The 25237-nt window shown below is 43.5% G+C and overlaps 1 protein-coding gene across 3 annotated transcripts in view; it reads right to left on the reverse strand.

Moving 5' to 3' along the window:
• Positions 1-25237, reverse strand: part of dcbld2 (discoidin, CUB and LCCL domain containing 2) — a 159493-nt gene that overhangs the window by 70535 nt on the left and 63721 nt on the right. For all 3 annotated transcript variants that reach the window (XM_072513521.1, XM_072513520.1, XM_072513522.1), the window contains exon 4: positions 6665-6716. In XM_072513521.1, coding sequence (XP_072369622.1) covers positions 6665-6716 — 52 coding nt within the window. The remainder of the gene's footprint in view (positions 1-6664; positions 6717-25237) is intronic.

Raw genomic sequence — 25237 nt, forward strand, 5'->3', positions numbered from 1 at the left:
GACTAGAAAGATAAAAGAGCCCCTTTCTGTGCTGAAATAAAAAGTCCTGGAGAAGCAGTTGGGTGAGAGATCAATACCACCATCGTGCACATCTTTGGAAATCTCAGCACGGAGGGCTATGTATATGGTATGTCACAACTAGAGCCTTTCACTTGGCTAATCCCCATCAATAGGTTTGCATCTTCCTAAGACATCGTACTTTACATCAGTATAACTGTCATGATCAGTGCCAGAGAGAAAGAGTGGGACTGGTACTTCTCCTGTTTCCAGGTCCTTATCACCAGTTAACCCCAATATGATATCCGGCACAGGCTGCATCAGAAGTGTGTGTATGTGCTGTGCAAGCCAGTTCAGAACTTTAAACGGTCATGAAGCATCCAAAAATCCAATTTTTAAAAAATAATAAATTTAGATTACCCAATTATTTTTTCCAGTTAAGGGGCAATTTAGTGTGGCCAATCCACCTACTCGCACATTTTTGGGTTGTGGGGGCGAAACCCACGCAGACACGGGGAGAATCTGCAAACTCCACACGGACAGTGACCCAGAGCCGGGATCGAACCTGGGACCTCAGCGCCGTGAGGCAGCTGTGCTAACCCCTAGGCCACCGTGCTGCCCTCATAAATCCAATTTTCCCCACACGCATCTGTCCCTTTCTGTTTATGAATCTTGCCAAGTGCAAATTGAATTGCTGCGGAACAACATTGACTACAAAAGTACTTCACGTAGCTGAAAAGCATGATTGTGGATTTGTGAAAGACACTCCATAAATCAACTGGCAGACAAAGTGGAACAGGGGCCACATCATCAAGGGAGAAGGCCAGTAAGGGTTAGGACTTCACCATGCAATAGAGGGAGTCAGTAGGAACCACACCATCGAGCATGAGGTAGGGAGGGGCCAGGGCCTCACTATTGAACAGGAGAAGTTTGCAAAGGGCCACACCATTGAGTGTTGGGCACTGTGCATGTTCTCCTTTAACTTGCATCCTTTCAAGATTATTTTTCTGCTTTTATTTCAAGAGGGTACATGATCCGAGGGCGTAATTCTGACCTGAAGAAATGCCTCCTAGGTGAAGTAGTAAGTGTAGTGCACTTGGGGGAATCAAGTGACATTAGACCTGCGGATCCCAAACCTCTCCACCTCTGGGGCTATCCTCATCTCATGTCTTGGTCTGATGTAGACTAACTGATAGAGATTGATTGCTTGCTTAGTCAACACCTCCATTATTATTACATCATGCAACAGTAAAGGTTTGTATGCGATGAATTAGATGGATCTTAATTTATTTCCATCTAGTGATGTTCCTATGTACTGGCTGCATATGAACATATGAATTGGAAAGAGTAAACCACTCAGCCAAGCTTCCTCTATCATTTAATAAGATCATGGCTGATCTGACTGTAACCTCAATTACACATTCCCACCTATCCCCGAACCTTCACCCCCTTGCAAAATAGTCAAAGACTCTGCTTCCAACGTGTTGTGTATAGTGTTCAATTCTGGTCGCCACACTACCAGAAGGATGTGGAGGCTTTAGAGAGGGTGCAGAAGAGATTTACCAGAATGTTGCCTGGTATGGAGGGCATAAGCTATGAGGAGCGATTGAATAAACTCGGTTTGTTCTCACTGGAACGAAGGAGGTTGAGGGGCGACCTGATAGAGGTATACAAAATTATGAGGGGCATAGACAGAGTGGATAGTCAGAGGCTTTTCCCCAGGGTAGAGGGGTCAATTACTAGGGGGCATAGGTTTAAGGTGAGAGGGGCAAGGTTTAGAGTAGATGTACGAGGCAAGTTTTTTACGCAGAGGGTAGTGGGTGCCTGGAACTCACTACCGGAGGAGGTGGTGGAAGCAGGGACGATAGTGACATTTAAGGGGCATCTTGACAAATACATGAATAGGATGGGAATAGAAGGATACGGACCCAGGAAGTGTAGAAGATTGTAGTTTAGTCGGGCAGTATGGTCGGCACAGGCTTGGAGGGCCGAAGGGCCTGTTCCTGTGCTGTACATTTCTTTGTTCTTTGTGTTCAGAGGAAGAGGGTTTCAAAGATTTATGATCCTCTGAGAGAAAAAAATTCTCCTCATCTCGGTCTTAAATGGGATCAAAGGCAAAGTGGCAAATTGAATCCAAAGTAAGCGGAGAGGCAAGAAGCAGAGGGATGTTTCTCTAACAGGGAGTCTGTTTGCAGTTGGGTTCTGCAGGACTTGGTTCTAAGACACTTGCTTTTTATGATGTACATTAATGTTTTGGACATAAATCTAGAGGGTATGATTACGATGATATGAAAATTGGTCGGGTGATAATAATGAGGATACCCGTCGACTGCAGTAGGATATCAATGGACTGGTCAGGTGGGCAGTACAGTGGCAAATGAAATTCAACCCGGAAAAGTGTGAGGTAATGCACTTGGGGAGGGCTAACAAGGCAAAGGATTACTTTATGAATGATAGAACCCTGGAAAGTAGTGAAGATCAGAGGGATCGTGGGGTGCATATTCACAGATCCCTGAAGGTGGAGGGGCATGTAGATAAAGGGGTTGAGAAGGGATATGGGATACTTGCCTTGCTGAGGCATAGAATACAAGAGCAGGGAGGTCATGTTGGAACTGTATGAAATGCTGGTTGGACCACAAATGGGGTATTGCGTGCTGTTCTGTTCATATTATGGAAAGAATGTGATTGCACAGGAGGGGGTGCAGAGTAGATTTGCCAGAATGCTGCCTCGGCTGGAGGATCTGAGCAATGAGGAAAGATTGGATAGGCTGGGCTACTTTCCTTGGAGCAGCGAAGGTTGAGAGGGGATCTGATAGAGGTGTATAAAATTATGAGGACAGTAAGAAGTCTTAAACACCAGGTTAAAGTCCAACAGGTTTGTTTGGAATCACTAGCTTTCGGAGCACAGCTCCTTCAAGTTAGTGATTCCAAACAAACCTGTTGGACTTTAACCTGGTGTTGTAAGACTTCTTATTGTGCCCACTCCAGTCCAACGCTGGCATCTCCACATCCAAATTATGAGGGGCTCAGGTATGGTGGTTAGGAAGGCACATTTTCCTTTTGGACGGGATTCTGATTACAACGCCTCGTGAGACTTGGGTATATCCCGCGAGGCATAAAGGCTGCTGGGAAGCCTGCGGGAGGCCTCCTCCGTGATCTACCGGCAGCGTTGCGCTCTTGCTCGCGCGCAACAGGGCCAGTAGATTGCGCCAAATGTTCTATTAGCTTTTCTAATTACTTGCTGTACCTGCATACTAACCTCATGCACTAGGAAACCCAGATCCCTCTGCATCTCAGAGCTCTGCAATCTCTCACCATTCAAACAATAGGCTTCTTTTTTACTTTTTTTTCTAAAATTGACATTGCATATTTTCACACATTATACTTCATTTGTCAGATCTTTCCTTACTCACTTAACCTATCTATATCTTTTTGAAGCCTCCCTATGTCCTCTTCATAGCTTAATTCCCTACCTATCTTCGTATCCATGGGCCTGTTTCCATGCTGTAAACATCTATGACTCTATGTATCATCAGCAAATTTACCAACTATACCTATGGTCCCTGTATGCAAGTCATACAGAAGTTGAGGTCCCAGCACTGATCACTGTGGCACACCACTCATTACATCTTGCCAACTATAAAGTTATTCATTTATGCCTACTCTGTTTCCTGTTAGCTAGCCAATCTTCTATCCATGTCAAGATGTTACTCCCTACATAGAAACATAGAAAATAGGAGTAGGCCATTCAGCCCCTCCAGCCTGCACCACCATTCAATATGATCATGGCTGATCATGCAAATTCAGTATCCCACTTTCTCTCCATACCCCTTGATCCCTTTAGCCGCAAGGGCCACGTCCAGCTCCCTGTTGAATATATCCAGCAAACTGGCCCCAACAGCTTTCTGTGATAGAGAATTCCACAAGTTGACAACTCTCCGAGATAAGAAGTTCTTCCTCATCTCAGTCCTGAATGGCTTACCTCTTATTCTTAGGCCGTGACCCCTAGTTCTGAACATTCTTCCTACTTCTAGCCTGTCCAGTCCCATCAGGATTTTCTACGTTTCTATGAGATCCCCTCTCATTCTTTTAAACTCCAGAGAGTACAAGCCCGGGCGATCCAGTATCACCGTAAGCTTATATTTCTGCAATATATATTTTGAAAATAAGAAACAAGTATAAGTCAGGTCATTTTGATGTGGTGCCTTTTCAAATGCCTTCTGGAAATATATAAATCTATCAATGCAAATCTCATCTGAAATGCCAAAGTTGCTCTGAAGGGGTCGGCAGAAGTAATGCCAGGTCTGTGTCATCCACCTTCAGTCAGGTGGATTCCCTCTCTTGTTGTCTTTCTGAAACTTCTTCACACCCTTGGTTTCTCAACGATGAATTTCAGAGATGTGCTTGTTGCATCATTTTAGAGTGCTAAAAATGAGTTTTAATCTCTTTGAAATGTTATACACAGAAACATACATAGAAAATAGAAGCAGGAGGAGGCTATTCGGCTCTTCGATTCTGCTCCGCCATTCATTATGATCATGGCTTATCATCAAGTTCAATACCTGATCCTGCCTTCCCCCCCATATCCTTCAATTCCTTTAGCTCCAAGAGCTAGATCTATATCTAATTCCTCCTTAATGTGAAAGAAAAGGCAACCAAATAAGTCAACAAATGAAAGTTTCCCCAAAAGTGTAAAACTAACTAGTACTCATGTAGATTTTAAATTGTTTCAGAACATAGCTTTAAGAACAAAAAAAGCCCAACTCTAGAATGGGCTTTCTACTCTGAAGACTTCTCTGACCAGTTGTAGAGCCCTAAAGCAGCCCCATTACACTTCTAAAGCAAATGGTAGGAAATTGCAGGCCAATTTGATTTCAATCATTTTTTTCAGCCTTTATGAAACTCATGCATATCAGGATCGGGAGTCTAATGATCTGAGCGCCGCCCAACGTAAAATAACTGTACCACTCAAACACAACAAACAGATCCAATTGTCCGTTAACATTTTCCTGCTTATTTCCATTCCTAATTTCAGTGAGGTAGTCTGTCCTACTAGATCATGTCAAGATGCCATTGGAAGATGTTTTTTTGAATTATTTGTTTTTTTAAGAAAAAGTACAGTTAACTCTATTTTATTTATTGCCAATAGTGACTCTTGCTGAGGTGTGATTCCACGCCTAGCAATTTCCCAATAACAACAATTTTTTTCTTGTGCATTTTAAATCAAATATTATCTGTTTGATAACAATGGATACACTGGCTCTAATTCATCAAAATATGAACTATTAACACATTTCAGCACTGTCTCTTTGCAACCTGGATATCAGTATATATAAATGAAAACACATGGGTTTAGGGTTAAAAAGATAATTAGATTTATGGGCGGCACGGTGGCACAGTGGTTAGCACTGCTGCCTCATAGCACCAGGGATCCGGGTTCGATTCCTGGTTTGGGTCACTGTCTGTGCGGAGTCTGCACATTCTCCCCGTGTCTGCGCGAGTTCCCTGCGGGTGCTCCGGTTTCCTCCCACAGTCCAAAGGTGTACAGGTTAGGTAGATTGGCCCTGCTAAATTGCCCCTTGATGTCCAAAAGGGTAGGTGGGGTTACGGGGATAGGGTGGAGCTTTGGGCTTAAGTAAGGTGCTCTTTCCAAGGGTCAGTGCAGACTTGCTGGGCCAAATGGCCTCCTGCTGCACTGTAAATTCTATGATTCTATGCCAAACACACAATGATACTGAAATTAAGGCTGTAAGTAGTATGCCTGTCCCAGTGTTACTTTATAATATAAATGAATCATCCTATTTGATGTTTATATTTTCTGCTCTGACCTTGCATCTCCCTGAGTCAGTGTTGCTCCTGAACCATTACTAGGTACTGTCAATGAGCAGCTGGGAATGATCTCTCCTTTCTCCTTGAAGAAAGCCAAGTATTTCTGCTGAACTCTGCCCCTCCAGCAAACTCACTTGGTGGCTAACTGCAGAAGTGTTGTCATGTTTCAGTGCACTGTAGCACATCGTGCCACAACACACCTTGTACCGCCTGGTGCACCAGCCTCTGCAGAAGCAAAACTTGAAAATCCGGGCACTGTTATCATTAAACCAGTAGAGACTGCGGAGTGATTTGCTAAAGGGGATTAAAATCACGAAGCAATGGCACAGAGACAGAGGGATCTGAAGTGAGTGGACGCAGATATAGGGATACATTTAAGAATAAGACAAAAAAGTGCAGAAACCTACTTTACAAAGAGGGTAGTGAAATAGTGGAATGCACTGCCAGAGTTAGCGACCAAAGCAGAGAACAAGTCACCATTTAGATGGGTGGGTGAAGGAAAGAGGAATGAAGGATATGGTACAGAGCAGGCAAATGAGATAAGAATTATTGCTCATGTGGAGGATAATCATTAGTCAAACAGCCCCTCTCCATTTTGTAAGTCTATGCAATACAGTAAACATTTTTTATAATACATTGCACCGTGTTTATCTTGGTTCTCCCTGTTGAAGACAAACAACTGTATCCAAGAAAAGTAATCTACTATCCATCTAGATTTACACCCAATAGCACATTAAGGAAAACAGAACCAAATTCTTACACACTGCTTTAAAATATTCTTTGCTCACTTCACCAAAAGAAGTTCTAAACCTATCCCATTATTTTGATTAAACCTCACCTGAATTCAGGCTCCGTAAAGTGGCTCCCTTTGTCCAAACAGGTAATTAAATCTGTAGGGAAAAATTGACAGAGAATTAGGCAAATATCAATCACAGACACAGAAATTATACTCACTTATTTTTAATGGATTCTATATACACGTATAAAATAAATTAATCCCCCAAGGTTACACTTCAGAATTAAAAATAGGTTTCATGGCTTAATCCTCGAGTCTGCTAACTATAGATTTTATATTCCAGACAATATGCTGAGGGGAACAGCTACATCGGGCTGGTTTAGCACACTGGGCTAAATCGCTGGCTTTTAAAGCAGACCAAGGCAGGCCAGCAGCACGGTTCGATTCCCGTACCTGCCTCCCCGAACAGGCGCCGGAATGTGGCGACTAGGGGCTTTTCACAGTAACTTCATTGAAGCCTACTCGTGACAATTAGCGATTTTCATTTTCATAATTGTGGCTGGGTAGAGCCGAGAGGAGGAGAGAGAACACATTTTACATTTAAATATATTGTTCCTTTCATGTAACCCTACATTTGAAGACACTTTACAAGAGGTGCACACATCCCCAGGTAACAGGGAGGTTGAGGAGACTCAAATGAATAATACTCAGTAGACTAGAATCAGAAGCATGCAGAACATAATGAGATGTTGGGCTGGAGAATACTGCAGAGGTAGGGTGGAATGAGTGCAAGGAGGGATTGTAAAACAAAGTTTTGAGTCCAGTTGTAATTTAAGCATAGAGCACACAGTGCAGAAGGAGGCCATTCAGCCCATCGAGTCTGCACCGACCCACTCAAGCCCTCACTTCCACCCTATCCCCGTAACCCAATAACCCCGCCTAATATTTTTTGGTCACCAAGGGCAATTCATCATGGCCAATCCACCTAACCTGCACATCTTTGGACTTTGGGAGGAAACCCACGCAGACACGGGGAGAACGTGCAGACTCCGCACAGACAGTGACCCAGCAGGGAATCGAACCTGGGACCCTGGCACTGTGAAGCCACAGTGCTAATCACTTGTGCTACCGTGCTGCCAAGGTGCATAGGATTTTGTGTAGGCTGCAGGGCTATGGGTCAAACAATTGCTGAGGTCACATACAGCAAATTGAATCTGAAATAGTAGATTGGGGTGATGAACTGCATACCTTGAGGTATAAAGCTCATTGTAGGAGCTCAATAGGGTGGCTTTAGTCTTATAAATGTGGAGCAGGAAAAAAATCAAACTAAGCTCGGACTTTGTGACAGAGGGACAGCTAGAGAGCACAGTGGTGGATGTCGGGTCACGGGTGGAGTCAAGAGATGATAATAATAATCTTTATTGTCACAAGTAGGCTTACATTAACACTGCAATGAAAAACCCCTAGGCGCCACATTCCAGCGCCTGTTCGGGTACACGGAGGTAGAATTCAGAACGTCCAAATTACTTAACAGTACGTCTTTCGGGACTTGTGGGGGAAAACCTGAGCACCCGGAGGAAACCCACGCAGACACAGGGAGAACGTGCAGACCCCGCACAGACAGTGACCCAAGTTGGGGATGGAACCTGGGATCCTGGAGCTGTGAAGCAACAGTGCTGCCCACTGTGCTTCCGTGATGTAGAAACATAGAAAATAGGAGCAGGAGACCATTTGGCCCATCGAGACTGCTTCGCCCTTCCATTATGATCATGGTTAATCATCCAACAAATAGCTTAATCCCACTTTCCCCCCATACTCTTTGATCCCCTTTGTCCTAAGTGCTTTATCGAAATGCTTCTTGAAAGCATGCAATGTTTTGGCCTCAACTACTTCCGGTGGTAACGAATTCCACACAGGCCGACCGCTCTCTGGGTGAAGAAATGTTTCCTCATCTCTGTCCTAAATGGTCTACCGCACATCCTCAGACTGTGACCCCTGGCTCTGGGCCACACATCATGAGCGTACATGTGGAAGTTAACCCACATTTATAGATGACACTGTTGAGGCGACACATACGTAAAGATAGGTAGGACGAAGATCATGCAGGAAATACTGTTCATTCCTAATAGGGTTGCCACGCAGGATTTTCTCTATACAAACACCAGTTTGGGTACTGGACCTATTTAGCACACCCATTCAATAAATTGAAATCAAGACTCCACAAAAATTCACCACCAGATGGAATATTAGCAACTTGGAGAATATAAGGTTCTGTAGGACCAATTCATGGCTTGTGTATACATTGCAAGCCAAGGGTAAACCAATCATTTGAATATGAAGCATTTACAATCCACCCTGTGACCAATAATGAAATCACACAATAACAGAATGCAAGTCCATCTCACCTGCCACATGAAATGCAACCTGATAACTATATGTAAAGGCTGGCTTAGCTCAGTGGGCTAGGCAGCTGGTACGTGATGCAGAACAAGGCCAGCAGCCTTGGGTTCAATTCCCGTACCAGCTGCGAATTCGGAATTCTCCCTCCGTGTACCCGAACAGGGGCCGGAATATGGCGACTAGGGGCTTTTCACAGTAACTTCATTGCAGTGTTAATGTAAGCCTACTTGTGACAATAAAAAGATTATTATTATTATGACCATAGTAACAATCCAGCTAGGCATCTGATAATCAGTGTGCTTTTTTATTCGTTCTTGTGGTGTAAGCATTTATGGCAAGGCCATCATCTATTGCCCACCCCTAATTGCCCTTAAGGTGGTGGTGAGCCACCTTCTTGAACCGCCGCAGTCCATGTGGTGTGGGTACACCCACAGTGCTATTAGGGAGGAAGTTCTAGGATTTTGATCCAGCGACAGTGAAGAAACGCAATATAGTGCCAAATCAGGATGGGGTATGACTTGGAGGGGAGTTTGCAAGTGATGGGGTTCCCATGCGTTTTCTGTCAGGTGCTAGAGGTCACCGGTTTAAAAAGTGCCGCTTTGCCCTCGAGTGTTGATGGAGCTGCACTCATCCAGGCAAATGGGTGGAATTCAATCTCAGTTCTCAACTTGTATCTTGTAGTCGGTGAACAGGTTTGGGGAGTCAGGTTCTGTGCATGAATCAAAAGCTGAAACCAATTATGTTCTTTAGTTCTGTATATCAGAAGATTTAACACATGCTACACGCACATATCTTTTAAATTAATGGCCATTAATCTGCACACAGGCCTGTGTGCAAATTTGAAAGATTATCCCGTATAACTTTACATTGAAGGACAACATCAATCGATCCACAATTCTACCAATTGTGTTGTTGCTGTGACAAAAAATGTAGTTTTCCACTCTGAGTGCAGAAAGCTTTGCTGCAGTGGCAAGCTAATCAATGAGCTCCATCAGTGCCAATGATCCTGAAAGGTCAACTTTCCACTTGAGTAACATTACATCTCCACTGATTCGCGAGTCACACATTGATTGCATACCTCAGAACCAGCTAGCCAACCCTAATGTGGCTATTTCAATTTTTCCAATTAAGGGACAATTTAGCATGGCCAATTCACCTACCCTGCACATCTTTAGTTTGTGGGGGTGAGACCCATGCAGACATGGGGAGAATATGCAAACTCCACACAGACAGTGAGCTGGTGCCGGGATCAAACCCGGGTCCTCGGCGCCGTGAGGCAGCAGTGTTAACCACTGCACCACCCTGCTGCCCCATCAAGATGAATTCCCGCACCTTGTTCTTTCTTACAGGACTTAGAATGGCTGTACAAATTCTACTAGGCATGGACTAACATTCTAAGACTTTTTTTTAGGTACTTTAAGACAAGTGCAAACTTTTCTCCTTAAAAACTTTCAATTATTAACATTGTTTAATTGAAGTAATAAAGAAAATTGGTTTGAAAGTCCCAGTCTCAAATACTAAGTGGCCCGTTAGGGTTGACTAAATTTAGACCGATCAGAAACCAACTTTCATGGAAAACGTCTGTGAAAATAATCTAAGTGAAGATGGTTCACACAAAAATGTGATAAACTGTTATTACTTATTACCACATAGCATGAAGCAACTTGGAGTGGTGTGTACATGGCGTCAGCCAACAAGGAGTTTGCAAAGAGGCACCTTTGATTTCAAGCACTAAAATATTTACATTGGCCTTGCTGCCTTCCACTTTATAGGGATTCCTTGCACCTCTTTAACCACAGTGCCCCTTGGCGGCAGACTGACACCTGTAAAAGATGCCAGTGGCTTCTGCAAGATGTTAAACATTGGCCAAAACACACTAGAACAGTGGTGGGCAACCTGTGGCCCAAAGCATCAGGATTCTGAGTGCGACCCACAAGACATTTTATTGACTGTTGCCCACGCACAGGGTTACCACATTCCACTGACTTCCAACTACTGATGTAGTTTTTTTCCTACTGGTATGACTGAAATGATGCGCACGTAAAGCAAGGGCAAGTGAAGTGAGGTGCGTGCTGATTTCTCACAACATCGACTGAGAGCCGTGCGCTCCCTCAGTCTCCAATCAAGCATATATATTTACTTTGCTTTCACCATTTGAAGTTGATGAGTTTTACTAAGATATGAATGATTAAGCATTTTCTATAATTTATGAAATATTTGGCATGTACTAAATGTATTCAATCTTATTTGAATCTTATTCACAGTTAGTGAACATGCGTGATTTCAGCCTTGCGGCCCACTGAGATGAAGGAAGGCGACTCAAGTGGCCCACTCACTAGCCTAGATTGCCCATCACTGCCCGAGGAGTAGATTTTACCCATCCCTATGATTCCGGTTCACTTTTTCCTAGCTGTACATTCCTTAAGTTGGAAAAAGAGGGGCGAATGCTTAGAAACAAGATGGGAAAAGGAGTTGGCTGGACTCAGAGGATTGAAGAACAGTTAGGAGAAAAAGCAAACCTACATAGTGGAGAAATAGACCACCACAGAATAGCACATATAAATAAAAGCAGAGATACAATTTTGTACAATTGATACTTTAAATATTCTTTCAAGCATTTTCATTTGAATCATACTTTAAACTATTTTAATTTTGTAATAAATAATGAAAACATTTTCAATAAGATTCAGTGAAAATGTGCTCACCATGAATTTAAAGAGCATTTTAGTGAAGGTGAATATTTCTGTCTCGTTTCCCTGCTCCCTCTAACATTTTTTCTCTTCATGGCTAGGCATTTAAAGTAAATGTTTGCAAAAGAATATTTGGGATGCCTATTAGGTTCTTCCATCCCATATCTTCGAATGTGAAATAACTTGTACAAAAGTCAAAATTTCCTGGGTTCGGAGAGGTGCAGCAGCAGTAAAATGTGGGTGGACAGACCAGAATATGGAAATTGGTTATTCCCCAGGTCTCTGCCTTCTTTTGTTCTGCTGCTAAATTCGCCACGTGTCGGCTCATACTTCTTGCACCTGCCCTTCCCCCCCTAGAATAGGCTAGCACCATGATGTCATCCATCAGAAATCCCATCAGGTTTATTTATTCATTTACTTTGTTTTCCACACCAAAGAGAAAAGAAAATCCAGCCAGCATGCTTTCCATTTAGCAATTTAACCAAGAGGCAGAACCCCCCCATCTTGAACCTAAAGTTACATACAACAATGATTTAGGCTGGGACCCTCCTTTGCGAGTCTGCCCCGCTACCATGCCAGTGAGGACAGAGAATTTGGCACTCAGCCAAATCTCCCATTCACCGCAGCGGGACCGGAAAATCCCACTGCCGCGAACGGACGGAGAATCCCGCCCTTTGTCACAATGATGTGGCATACGGTGTAAACTCAACACATACTCTCGCCAAATATATGTTCTTCAGAAAATGTCATGAAAGTTACATGACGGAAGTTTTACAGTCTGCCAGTGGGTCTGCAGGTGGGGTGGAAGGGAGACATAAAGTTCCTCAGGTAGTCTTCCCGACCCCATCCCCCGATCTGTCGGCAATTTTAAGTGTCAGAGGCATGGGGAACTTGCCCTCTCTCATCCCAACTGAAGCTTTTAAGTGGCCAACCATTACAGGTAATTTGAGGCTAGCAGGAGACAGTCAGAGGTACAGGAGAAGACTGGCAGGTCACTCTACTTGGGCCTCGGGTGGGGGCATTTCTCTCAAGGACCCCTTTTTTCAAACAAGGTACCCTCCACTAAGGTCTGCATATGGTAGGTCTTTCCCTTCCCACCCCTTCTCACTGGCCTTTCCATCAAGGCCCTTACCCTCCCAGGTCCGATCTCCCCTCCACTCTGGGGGACTCCCTTAATTGGTCCCTGACTTCAGGACTCGGAATCTGGGAACTGCTTGTAGTTCAAGTCCTGACTACTACTGCCAATAGTGCTGCTGGGTGATTTGCTGGCAGTTCTCGGATTTATGCCCAACACGGGGCTGTTTCCAGCCAATTAGCACCCCTTGGAGGGTTAAATGACTGTGGGGCTGCTGTGATCAATGAGGATGTGTTCCCTGCCGACTCTTCGGATGGTCAGACGGGAAACCCTGTCAACGGCAAAGTCCTGTCCATAAGATGCAAAGCAGAACAGTTTCTTTCCAAACAGTTGTTGGCACCCTGTGAGGTGCCGCACTAAAATTACAGGTTATATTTGCAACATTAATTTCATGTCAAAACCTACAGCTCGAGGTTGTTTTCAACCGTTTGGTATACTATGGCAGGTGGGTCTTAGTCAGTGGTCTTACTCTATCATGTCTTAGTGGCAGCTGTCTCAAGCTTTATCGTGTCCCTCAGCATGTAGTCATTGACCTTAGAATGTCGAAGACCAGCAGGTTTTGGGAGACCAAAGTGTTTTTCACCGAGCTTGATCCTCTAGCAGCAACTGAGGTTTATTTTGATGTCTGCCCATGAGACAGCCCATAGAGCAGAGTCCTACATTATGGAGTTGCTTGGGATAAATCTTGACAAAAACCACAGCATCTCTTTCCAGACCTTCTTTGCAAAGGCACATTCTAGGAAGAGGTAGAGAACGGTCTTGTGCCCCACAGTAGCCTCCTAGGGGGCAGAGTGTGGCGGCGATCAGACTCCCAGTATACAGGGAAGATTTGATGGGGAGTGCCCTTCTCACCGCCAGTCAAACTATGTCTTGCTGCTTGTTTGAATGCTTTGGCAATGTGGATTTCTGCCAAATTACTTTGACAATCCAACAGGATTCGCCATTTCCTTTTGTCACAGGGCCTCGAGGAAGTTACCTGCAGGCCACTGCCTGATAGACTTGTCAGCAAAGGTGTTCTTCTACACAAACTATTCCATGAGGGAGAGGTGATTAAAGTAGCACTGTTTAACTGACTAGAGCGTTCAGTGACCAAGCTAACAAAGATAGTAATGTTCTACCAAACAGCACTCCTCCAAACAATGACAGGTTTATACAGTGGGCATCACATTGAGTATAATTCTCCTCACAGTGAGATGCTTCTGCTCTTACTTTGAGTTTAGACCTACATCCATTAACCTCATTGAGCTGTTGTGCTGATGTTCTATTAAATGCGCTAACCCACAAACCATTGTCCTGCTCTTCAGAGTGACCCAGTTACTATCAGCAGGAAAGTGCAACAGTGGATGGAGCTTTCCTGTGCTACCCATCGAAACGTGCAACTGCATTACAGGCTGCAACAATAATGGGTGGAAAAAGTGGACAGTATATTTTAAAACAACAAAAACTTGTATTTATAACACGTTTTAACATAATACAAAGTATCAAAACGCTTCTCCGGAACGTTATCGAAAAATGCTTTGCACCAAGGAAGATGAGATATAACCAAAACGTCAAAGGTTTTAAGGAGGAAAGAGAGATGAGAAGATGCACCATCCTCTCAGTCCGAAATAGCCTGCCTCTTATCCAAAGACCCTGCCCCTTGGTTCGCGTGTACTTGCCCCCTCCCCCCCCCCCCCCCCCCCCCACACACCCCTTGGTCAGGAGAAATCTGTATCTACCCTGTCGAGTCTTAAGAATTTTTGTATGCTTCACTGAGGTCACCTGTCACTCTGGAGTCTAAAAGTTTAATCTCCTCAATCTCTCCTTATAGGAAATTCCCACCATCCCAGGAATCAGCCTGATGAACGCTCATTGCACTCCCTATATGATAATTATGTCCTTCCTTAGGTAAGGAGGCAATACTGCATACAATACTCCAAGTGCAGTCTCACCAAGGCTCTATACAATTGCAATAAGACTTCCTTACTCCCATACTCAAATCTTCTTGCCATAAATGCCAACAGTTCCAGGGTCCCAGGTTCGATTATCGGCTTGGGTCACTATCTGTGCGGAGTCTGTACGTTCTCCATGTGGCTGGGTGGGCTTCCCCCTGGTGCTCCGGTTTCCTCCTTCAGTCCAAAGACGTACAGGTTAGGTGGATTGGCCAGGCTAAATTGCCCTGACTGTCCACAAAAAAAGGTTAGGTAGGGTTATTGGGATAGGGTGGAGGTGTGTGTTTAAGAGGGTGCTCTTTCCAAGGGCTGGTGCAGACAGGATGGGCCGAATGGCCTCCTTCTGCACTGTAAATTCTATGATTCTATAACACATGCCTTCTTAACTGCTTGCTGCGCCTGCATGTTAGCTTTCAGTGACTTATGAACATGGGCACCCAGATCTGATTGGGCATCAACATATCCCAATCTCTCACCACTCAAGAAATACTCTGTATTTCTGTCTTTTCTTATCAAAGTGCATAAGTTCACGTTTCCATATTGTATTCTGTCCGTTATGTTTCGCCCATTCACTTAGCCTGCCTAAATCCCCTTGGAAGACAATCTGCATCCTCCTCACAACTCCATAAATATGAAAACTGGACACATTCAAGAACTGCATTTTTAAAAAACCACATTGACCTTTAGTGCGGGAAGTTTGTGACCTGAGCCAACACAAACCTAGCAGTCCAAAGATGCGCATGTTCGGTGGATTGGCTATGCTAAATTGACCCTTACTGTCCAAAGATGCTAGATTAGGTGGGGTTACAGGGATAGGGCGGAGGACTGGGTCTAGGTAGGGTGCTATTTCGGAGGTAGGTGCAGACTTGATGGACCAAATGGCCTCCTTCTGCACAAGAAGTCTAGTTGTTTGTCTGCAGTTTACCTTGCAAAACCTCTCCTTCAAGCAGAATCTCAGATGGCGCCATAGGTGGGAACATTATTCAGTGGCATACCTTACGTTTCCAGCCATTTTATTTATTTTAGACTATAGCTAGCCTCAGATTTGGCTATTGTAATAGAAGTAGGCCCTGCTCTATATGCGGTATCCAAATGAAGATCTGAAATCCTAAACTCAATCGGCCCAAGGCTTTTGGATAAAGCATGCTCAACCTTTGGTCCAAATCATTGATGTAGATTGAGAGCAGCTGGTGCCCCATGCACTGATTTTTGCTGGGCGCCTCTAGTCATCACCTGCCAACTTGAGAATGACCTGTTTGTTCACATTCTCAAGTCAATCCATGCCAAAATATTACCCTCAATTCCATGTGCTCTAAATTCTCAATTCTATTTTGTTTACTAACCTCCTATGTGGGATCTTATTGAATATCTTCTGAAAATCCCCAAAATACCACATTTGCTGATTTCCCCATTAACTATCCTGCTTGTTCCATCCTCAAAAAACTCCAAAAGTTTTGTCAACTTAATTTCCCTTTCATAAATCCATGTTGATTGCCCAATCTTACCATTGTTTTCCAAGTGTTCAGTTATCACATCTCTTAGAAAAGATTCTAGCATTTTCTCTACAACTGGTGTATCTGCAGTTCCCCGTTTTATGGTCACATTTATCTGCAAGATTTGGAGGTTTTTATAGAGATAGATAGGGGTGGGTGAAGCCATGCAGGGATATAAAAACAAGAATGTGTATTAGAATTTGTTCAGCAACTTTGGATAAGCTCAAAGTTTACAGGCAGGCAGGAGGTTGGTCAAGAGAAGATTGGGATTGGGGCAGCACGGTGGCGCAGTGGGTTAGCACTGCAGTCTCACGGCGCCGAGGTCCCAGGTTCGATTCCGGCTCTGGATCACTGTGTGTGTGGAGTTTGCACATTCTCCCCGTGTTTGCGTGGATTTCGCCCCCACAACCCAATTAGTGCAAGGTAGGTGGATTGAACACACTAAATTGCCCCTTAATTGGAAAAAATGAATTGGTTACTCTAACTTTATATTTTAAAAAAAAAGAGGATTGGGATAGTCAAATCTAGAGATGGCAAATGTTCAGATGAGGGTCCCAACAGCAGATGCGCAAAGACAAGAGTGGAGATGGGTGACGTTACAGAAGTGGAAACAGGCGGTCCTGATGATGAAGCGGGTATGGGGTCAGAAGTTCAGCTTGCTGATAAAAATGGAGACCACTCAGACAGTGGCCGAGGCAGGGATAGAATTAGGGGCTAGGAAATAAAAATGAACCATATTTAAAATTAAAAAGAGAAAAAACTAATAGCATTTAACTAAAGGGGAGGAGGCTGGTCTTTGCTTCAACTGGATCATGGTGTGGAGGAATAAGGATAAATACGGAGTTAACAGTTTTAGAAAAACACAAATAAGACAGTGCACACCTTCTTATCTGTTGGGATGTTTCTTCTGGATCACAGAATTATTACAATTTAGAAGGAGACCATTCGGCCCATCGTGTCTGCACTGGCTCTCCAAATGAGCATCATGATTTAGTGCCAATCCCCTGCCTTTTCCCCAGACTCCTGAACATCGTTTCTATTCAGATAATCATTTAATGCCCTCTTGAATGCCTCGAATGAACCTGCCTCCACCACACTTCCGACCCGAAGCACTCGTTGTGGGAAAGTATTTTCTTACATCGCATTTGCTTTTTTTGCAAATCACTTGAAATCTGTGCCCTCTCGTTCTCAATCCTTTTACGAGTGGAAACAGTTTCTCCCTATCTACTCTGCCCAGCCCCCTCATGATTTTGAACATCTCCATCAAATCTCCTCTTAGCCCCCTTTCCCTCTCCAAGGAGAACAGTCCCAACCTTGCCAATCTATCCTCATAACTGATGGTGAAAATCACAAAGTTAAAGAGGAAGAAACACATTGATGCTGATATTAGTTATAATCTCTGCAATTATACAATATAACAGTGACAGTCTGTCATGCTTATCTGCATGCAACTGGCACCATGATTGGCTGTAAAACAGGCACCCAGCTGTTCCTTAAACTCATGTACAAAGTGCAGCACTGCCCAGAAATGGGATTAGCTCCTAAAACCCCTCTCCTCACCCTCTCACAGCGAGGGAAATGATATGGGTATTTCTATGCCAAGAAACAAGCAAAACAAGACTGACCACATTTTTCAAAGTGTGCTTCTTTTGTTTATTTGAAAAGTAGCAAAAGCTCAAACACTCTTGCTACCTAGGAATGAGATTTCACATGGGGAAAAAGAGAACAAATAACTTTAACTAACTTAATCATGACATAAATTAGGGGAGGAGGGGGTATATATTGTGGACTACAACATCCATTTGCATTCCTGAGAATTTGGTCAATGAGCTGGACTGAGGTAGACAACTACATACATCAGCATGGTGCAGCCAGCATTTATGCTGATATACTAGTGATGTGCCCCACTGTATGCAATGGGTACAATTTGAGCTATAACCTTGTCATGGGAACACCCTATCAGCCGAAACAGAAATACTGGCCCACATGGTTAAAATCAGTATCACACCATCATTATTCCACTCAAACTGGAAGTGAGGAGTACACAGAAAACTGTTACAGCACTCTCCTGTACGCCGATTACAGTTTGGCCCCGGGCTGAAAAAGAATAAACGTTTGCCAGCTTTGGCTTTAATTCAAAATTGCTCTTCTTCCAGGACACAAACAAAAGCTTGGAAGGGGTCAGGAGAAGGTCGGTAAAATGCCCTGTAAAGCTTCTTTCTGTTCAAATTTGTGCAGCGACCTCAGGCAAAATAAACACATTTATCCTGCACTGTTCAGCCCAAAACATCTGCTCGTAGGTCAAACAAACAGCAAGACTTTTGTGATTAATTTCAGCTAAATAACCCAACCCACTTAAAGTTCAAAACGCTGCATTCATCGGGATTTTTGGCAAACAGAATTGAACATAGAAACGCTGAGAGCATGCTCCATGGGACTAGAATACAAACTCTCTGGACGCGTTGTACACAACAAATATGGTGAAGTTTGAACAGCATCTGTCCTTGATACAGCAGTCTCCGTATATACACTACAAGGGTTGTTTTTAATGTCAGGTGGCTGCATTGATTTGTATTTACCAATATTCCTTGAACTAAGTTTCTAAATTATATTATGCCTCTGCTGATAATTGCAGTTTCCTCAGCAATTATACAGCAGTCGAGCCAAGGTTATTATAATAATCAGTTGGAGTACCGATTAATAAACAAAGGTAAGATCCTTATGTGTAAAATCCTAAGCATTTTAGACCACCTTGAGTGAAGTATTATTTTCAGCACCTCGCGGAAGCAAGAATCAACTCTCAAGACGAAGAACAGATTTTCATCGGCCTTCCCAACTCATGCCATTTTTGTGTGGCTTTTGCATGAGTTGGGAAGGCCTCATGTTCAATCTTGACCGGAGTCAGAATCACCATTGTGAGGGCCACAGGAAAATTGTATTTCCTTCCACACACCATTTGTATTTGTTGGTGAAGGCTTGGGACCTCTAAAAGGACATGCCTCCTCGGAGAATTCATGACTACTAGGGAACCTGCTCGGGAGTTGGAAACACTCTGACAGGTAAATGTAAAATGCTTTGACACCTTCAAATGTCACTATTAGATGCTGTATTGCAACATGGATGTGCTTTTAATAGAATGATTCATTCTAGGGCTCTGTCCTGCAAAGGTAAGTTGACCATCACACTGACCAGCATTGTGTAAGTGTTGACATGCATTACAGTATGTTTTCCATTGGAGGAAGTGCCATAAGGCAATCAAAAATGTAGAACGATGTGTTGGTAAATGCTTTTATTGTGTTTGATTATGTGATTTATATGCACATACAGCTCAGAGTTTGAGGAAAAAAGTCCCCCATTGCTGAAAGTTTTTTAAAAAATCAAATTACCTGCTCCCCTCCACTGGTTGACTGGCAATCTGCTTTGAAATGGAAATGTAACATGATTTGTAATTTTAATTTCCGGGTCTTGTAGTTGTACTGGTTTGTTTTGATAGCTGTAGCTATTATTAATGTTTGGCTGACTTCCAAAAGCAGTGAATGACCTGAGCTCAGTGGGTGATCTATTGACACAGATGCTCAGGAGAATGATTGACAATATAAAGAGGTTGTAATAAAATACTTCAGCTTTGATATGGTTTCTGAATACAGTTATTTCCTTACTCAACTTGAGAGCCACTCGAGGAATGAAACCTTTTTCTATGCAAGTACAGTTTTATTTTTGCAGTGCCATTGACAAATCTTTGAATGACAACTTTATCAGAACGTCACAGGTTGAATTTTTTATACCTAAATTTGAAAGAGGTCCCAATTCTATTGCATGCCTCTTGAGGATAATACATAACAGATACCGGATGAGTAGCTATGGAGAATTCATAGGGGAGTGAGGGGCCATGGGGATACAAGAGGATGTGAGGTGGCATGAGAGATAAGGGTGAGGTTTATGGGGTCTTTAAATTATGTTGTGAGCTGTGATGCTGTCTCTGAGATTGAACCTCTTACTAGCCTTCCTCCACACACTCCATCACAGCTTGCAAACTGCAAACCTAAACTTCATCTCAAAACACAAACAGCCCCATTAAATCAGTTCAAAGAAAGCCCCTATCTCACAAATTTAAAGGAAGGGAATGGGACGAGTGAAAGGGTGGTTTGTCTGTCTCTCTTTTACGGACATAGCTCTTTTAAAAAATTCATCCTTGGTGTGAATGTTTATAACAATCACTTACTACCCATCCACAAATGACCTGGAGAAGGTAGTGCAACATATTTCAGATTTCAATTCCACTGACTAATGGTGGGCTTGTCACTTTGTTACAAAAATATACTGACACCAAGTGCCAACGGTTGCCTGTGAGAACAGAGGCGTGCTTAACACAAGAAATTCCTTCAGGGGGGAGCAATCCTTTCTAGTACCCCGACATGTCAATGTGGATGTAACGGATGACTATCACTATTGTACCAACAGTGGTTCAGCTAACTGAAATATTAGGATACACCCTAGGAAACAGATTGAAAGTGCATTTCATGTCCCAAAACAGAATAGATATGGAGTATAGACAAGCTGTCAGCATAATAGGAAGGCACTAACACTTGTGCATTTGAGTTTCAGGAATAAATATCCTCCTCTTCAAGGCTCAACATCAACTTACTTTTTTCTCCAAAACTCACCTTTATAATCAGAACCACTTGCTAGGTCACAGCCATGGCAGAAAAGGCTTCTATGGAGTGTAGAGGTTCTGGTGCATGCTCCTCTCAAGGCAGTACAATTTCCCAGAGGGGTCTCAAAACAGGTATCAGGCCCCCTCAATCAGCATATCTTCCAAGAATGCTGTGGCCTTTGAAGCCACATCACCCTGTTTCAGCGTGTCAACGTGCTAAACGTGATGGGAACTTTGCAAACCACTGACTTAGTCTCGCACAGTTAATTTTGCGTTTACCATGGCTAATGTACTTCACCTGCTTGGCTCTTGACGTGGTACTTTATGCCAGTCACAGCATGGCCAACCCACATGGCCTTGCACCACATCCCCTGGCCACTGAGATTTACCAGGGGAACTAAATTAATATGGACCATATTGTAATGATTAGTTGAAGTAGGAACTTCGCTGCAGAGGTTTTTCAGAACATGCGCCTACATTCTGATCACAGGAGCATGCTAACTTGACAGCTTTCTCAACAAAAAAAATGGACTGAGCTAAATTAAAATACTCAGGGCCTCGGTGTGTAATACCATTGAAAGGTCCTTACTCAGAAATGTCAACTTTGCAACCCATGGCTCACATTCCTTCCTCCTGAGTTTTGATTTCCCACCAATGTCTAACCGTCTCCCACAACACACACACTCCACTAGGTTCCTTCACATCAAGCAACATTGGATTCTTTTTTTTAAATAGGGCTATGTCAGCAAAACTGATGTCGCATTTTGGATTGATTACAGGTATTTAAGATCTACATTAGCTTGAAATTTAGTTTAAATTCAGGTCTGAATATTTTAGAGATATCCATCGCGACGATGTCCGAAGGCACCAGCAGTTTTATCAGGCAGCTTTCCGTTTTATGTGTAGGGCTGGCACAGCGAGACATTTCAAAGGCATGTTAAGCATTTCACATCCACGGCAGAATTTTCATTTTAATTAGTATGAGAAATTATACCTCAGAATCATATGCCACTTCGGTATTTCATGGATTTTGTTTTATTTTAAAATGGATTCACCTTTGTAAGCAAAAGTTTAAAGAGTTCTTCTAACGGATCATTGCAATTATATTTATAAAAATATAATATCCTGTTCCGTGATTCTAGTATTAGGGATATATTGTGGTGTTCGGACATTCTCACATGGTTTGCATGGTTGGTAAAATCTTACCCTTAAAGTCTGCTTCCCAACAAAAAACCTCTTCATTTGGACTCTGAATATCAAGTCCTTCAAAATTAACTTACATTTCTAGAATTAAGGCATTTTGAAAATCAAGCATACAGGTGAAACATTAAACAGCACACCTTTCAGGAATTGCTGGGCTAAAAATGGCTTCTCTAGTGCGGGCATTCTACAGATATAGGCCTGTCCAGTAAATGTACAATATCTACTGTGTGGACCAGGAGATTAAAAAGGGGTGGGGATGAGATAGCCAGCCCGCCCCTCCAGACCAGGTTAGGCAGCCGACTCCAAATGCACCCCGTTAAACTGGTAGCAGGAACACTGAGCAAGTGTTACTCAAGTTCCACATTTTTACTAATTTGGTCTCCCATCCCGATCCTCTCCTGCCAATGATGGGGGCTGAACAATCACCACCACCTCCCAATGCCCCCCCCCCCCCCCCCCCCCCCCCAATGTGGAATGGAGATGATGCCATATAATCCAAGACATTCACTAATGCCACTCTGAAACAGCCAGCACGAGATAAGTGTGATGAGTCCCTCACTAATAGATTTGCGCTATGCCTGTACCTAGCACTCGCCGGTGGCAAAGCTCAGATCAGGAAATCAATGTGAAGCATCATGGGCATATTTTGATATACGGTAGAACAGTAGTTAACACTGTTGCTTCACAGCTTCAGGGTCCCAAATTCGATCCCGGCTTGGGTCCCTGTCTGTGCGGAGTCTGCACGTTCTCCTCGTGTCTGCGTGCGTTTCCTCCGGGTGCTCCGGTTTCCTCCCACAGTCCAAAGATGTGCAGGTTAGATGGATTGGCCATGCTAAATTGCCCTGTAGTGTGCAAAAAGGTTAGGTGGGGTTACTGGGATAGGATGGAGGTGTGGGCTTACGTAGGGTGCTCTTTCCCAGGGCCAACACAGACTCGATGGGCCGAATGGCCTCCTTCTGCACTGTAAAGTCTAGAATTACGCACCAAACTGCCACGCAAGTAAATATTAATACATAACGCAAAGCCAACAGATATAATAATCCTCAAACATTCTGGTTGCAACAGAATTGGAACCAACAATCATGGATTGCAATGGGGCTGGGGAAGGAAAAGAGCCCTGTAGAGGAGGGGCGGGGTGGGACCGCACTGATTGTGCAGGAAGGGAAGGGACCCACATATCTCTGCACAAAAACATCCCTACAATTAAAAGGCATTGCTTAACCTCTCCTATTTTCCTGATCTTGTCAAAGCAAATTGTAAAAGAAAACATTATTTGCCATTTCCTATTTTGTCAGCCTCATATCTGACAGCTGCTGTAACCTATCATTTTTAAGGTGTCCTATTCAAATTACTGAGAAATCTATATGCAGGACTTCTGATCACCCAATATGGAGTGCATATACTCCTGGCTTAGAAGCATAAACCGCTTCCCCATATGCCCAGAGATCAGGTTTCACCAGGTGGAACCCTGGTGTTAGGGATCCCAGTTGTACAGTGGTACTTCTGAACGAGCGCAGCTTTCATAATCTAGAACCTATACTTTGCCTGTTAGGATAAGACTTCTCGATGCAAAATTCTCTTGCAGGGTTATGTGGAGGCCAATGGGAAGGGAAGAACCTTGTACCCAGTGACAACACCTACCACTTCAGGGCTGATTTGCTTTTGCTCACTCCAAATCCAGGGTATTGCATGCCAAGTTGCGGCAGGCCCGAGTACCATGTGCCCCTGCAATTCTTCTCACAACCAAACGCATAAAAGATTTCGAACGAATGACCAACACCCGAAACAATCTCTCCACAAATAGTGCCTGACAGTGTTGAGTGTTTACACCATTTTCTGTTTCTGCCTTCACTTTCCAGCAGCTGTGGCTATTTGATTTTTTCTACTTAAGAATTTTGGAAGTGTTACTGATTCTTTGTCCTCTGCCCTCTGTGGAAACAGAGCTTTATTAACACAAGTATGTAGAGACAAGATTGTTCCTATTAAGGTATGCAAATTCATCTTTGTGATGGCAAATCCTGAGAACCTAACAAAGACGAGGATTTTGGCAGGCGAACCACATACTCTGGTGACTTCTCAGCTGGGCTGCCAGCCAGCAGATTCCCTGGTATAATGAGTCTGTCTTCATTCCACATCTGAGCTGAAAACCACAGGAGGACAAAGTCTGGTTTTTCTTTGGTGTGTTTTGATTCAAACGTATACAGGAAACACACACGTATCTTTGCTTTGTATCTAAGGCAAAAAAACATCCATTACAGAGAATTCTTTTTTTTTTTTAAATCAGACCAAATTTATGAGTCTGGAGACAATTAGCAATAAAGATGGGCAAAAGATATCCAGTTAAAATCAGTGCTAGTTCAGCATTCAGGAATTTGAAACAAATAATTCTCCCCCATTTTCCATTGCCTACCAGGTAACAGAAAACTGTCGATAACACAGCAGCTGGGCAACGTGCTCTGCCCTCACGTTGCTACTGTTCAGAAGATCCATTTGTTTTCTCTTCCCACCCGTCCCTATGGAGAAAGCATCTATTTTTGAACTGAGGCACATCTGAGGAAGAGCCCTGGCAAAGCTTGGAGGAAGAAGCCGATCGTTTTTGCTATCCTACTTCGGTAAAGCAATTTCTCAAACAAATGGGTTACCATTAGGTATTCAAATATTTTGTCATTTTTATCAGATGGAATTTAATTCCATCATCAAAGGCACTAGGTAATGAAATCAGCGATGGCTGCTGTTAACAACATTTCTTCTAATCATTGGAACCAAGAAGGCAGACTCACCCACTAATTTACGCACTAGACCTCATTCATGGTCTAAAGAAAATGTTAGTAATGTTGTGCATTACTGCAGAATGGGGTCTGTGATTAACTTGGGTGAACTCAGACTCTGGGGAAGGGATAGAATTCAGAAGCACAAATGTCTCAAGTCAAAACAATTGTACTTCCTACCCAAGTTATGTAATAGTGGACATCCTGGGCGGGATTCTCCGTTTTGCCAGCGCCCAGGGGGTTCTGGACGGCGTGGGTCTGCCCCATAATGGGAAACCCCATTGATCGGCCGGCGTAAAGGAGAATGCTGCCGGCGGGTCAGGGCAGAAATGTGGCGGGGTGGAGAATCCAGCGCCCTATCTGTAGTGTGTTACCAGCTGGCTATTTATAGCCACTCTATC

The sequence above is a fragment of the Scyliorhinus torazame genome, chromosome 8, assembly GCF_047496885.1.
Source record: "Scyliorhinus torazame isolate Kashiwa2021f chromosome 8, sScyTor2.1, whole genome shotgun sequence".
Classification (NCBI taxonomy): domain Eukaryota; kingdom Metazoa; phylum Chordata; class Chondrichthyes; order Carcharhiniformes; family Scyliorhinidae; genus Scyliorhinus; species Scyliorhinus torazame.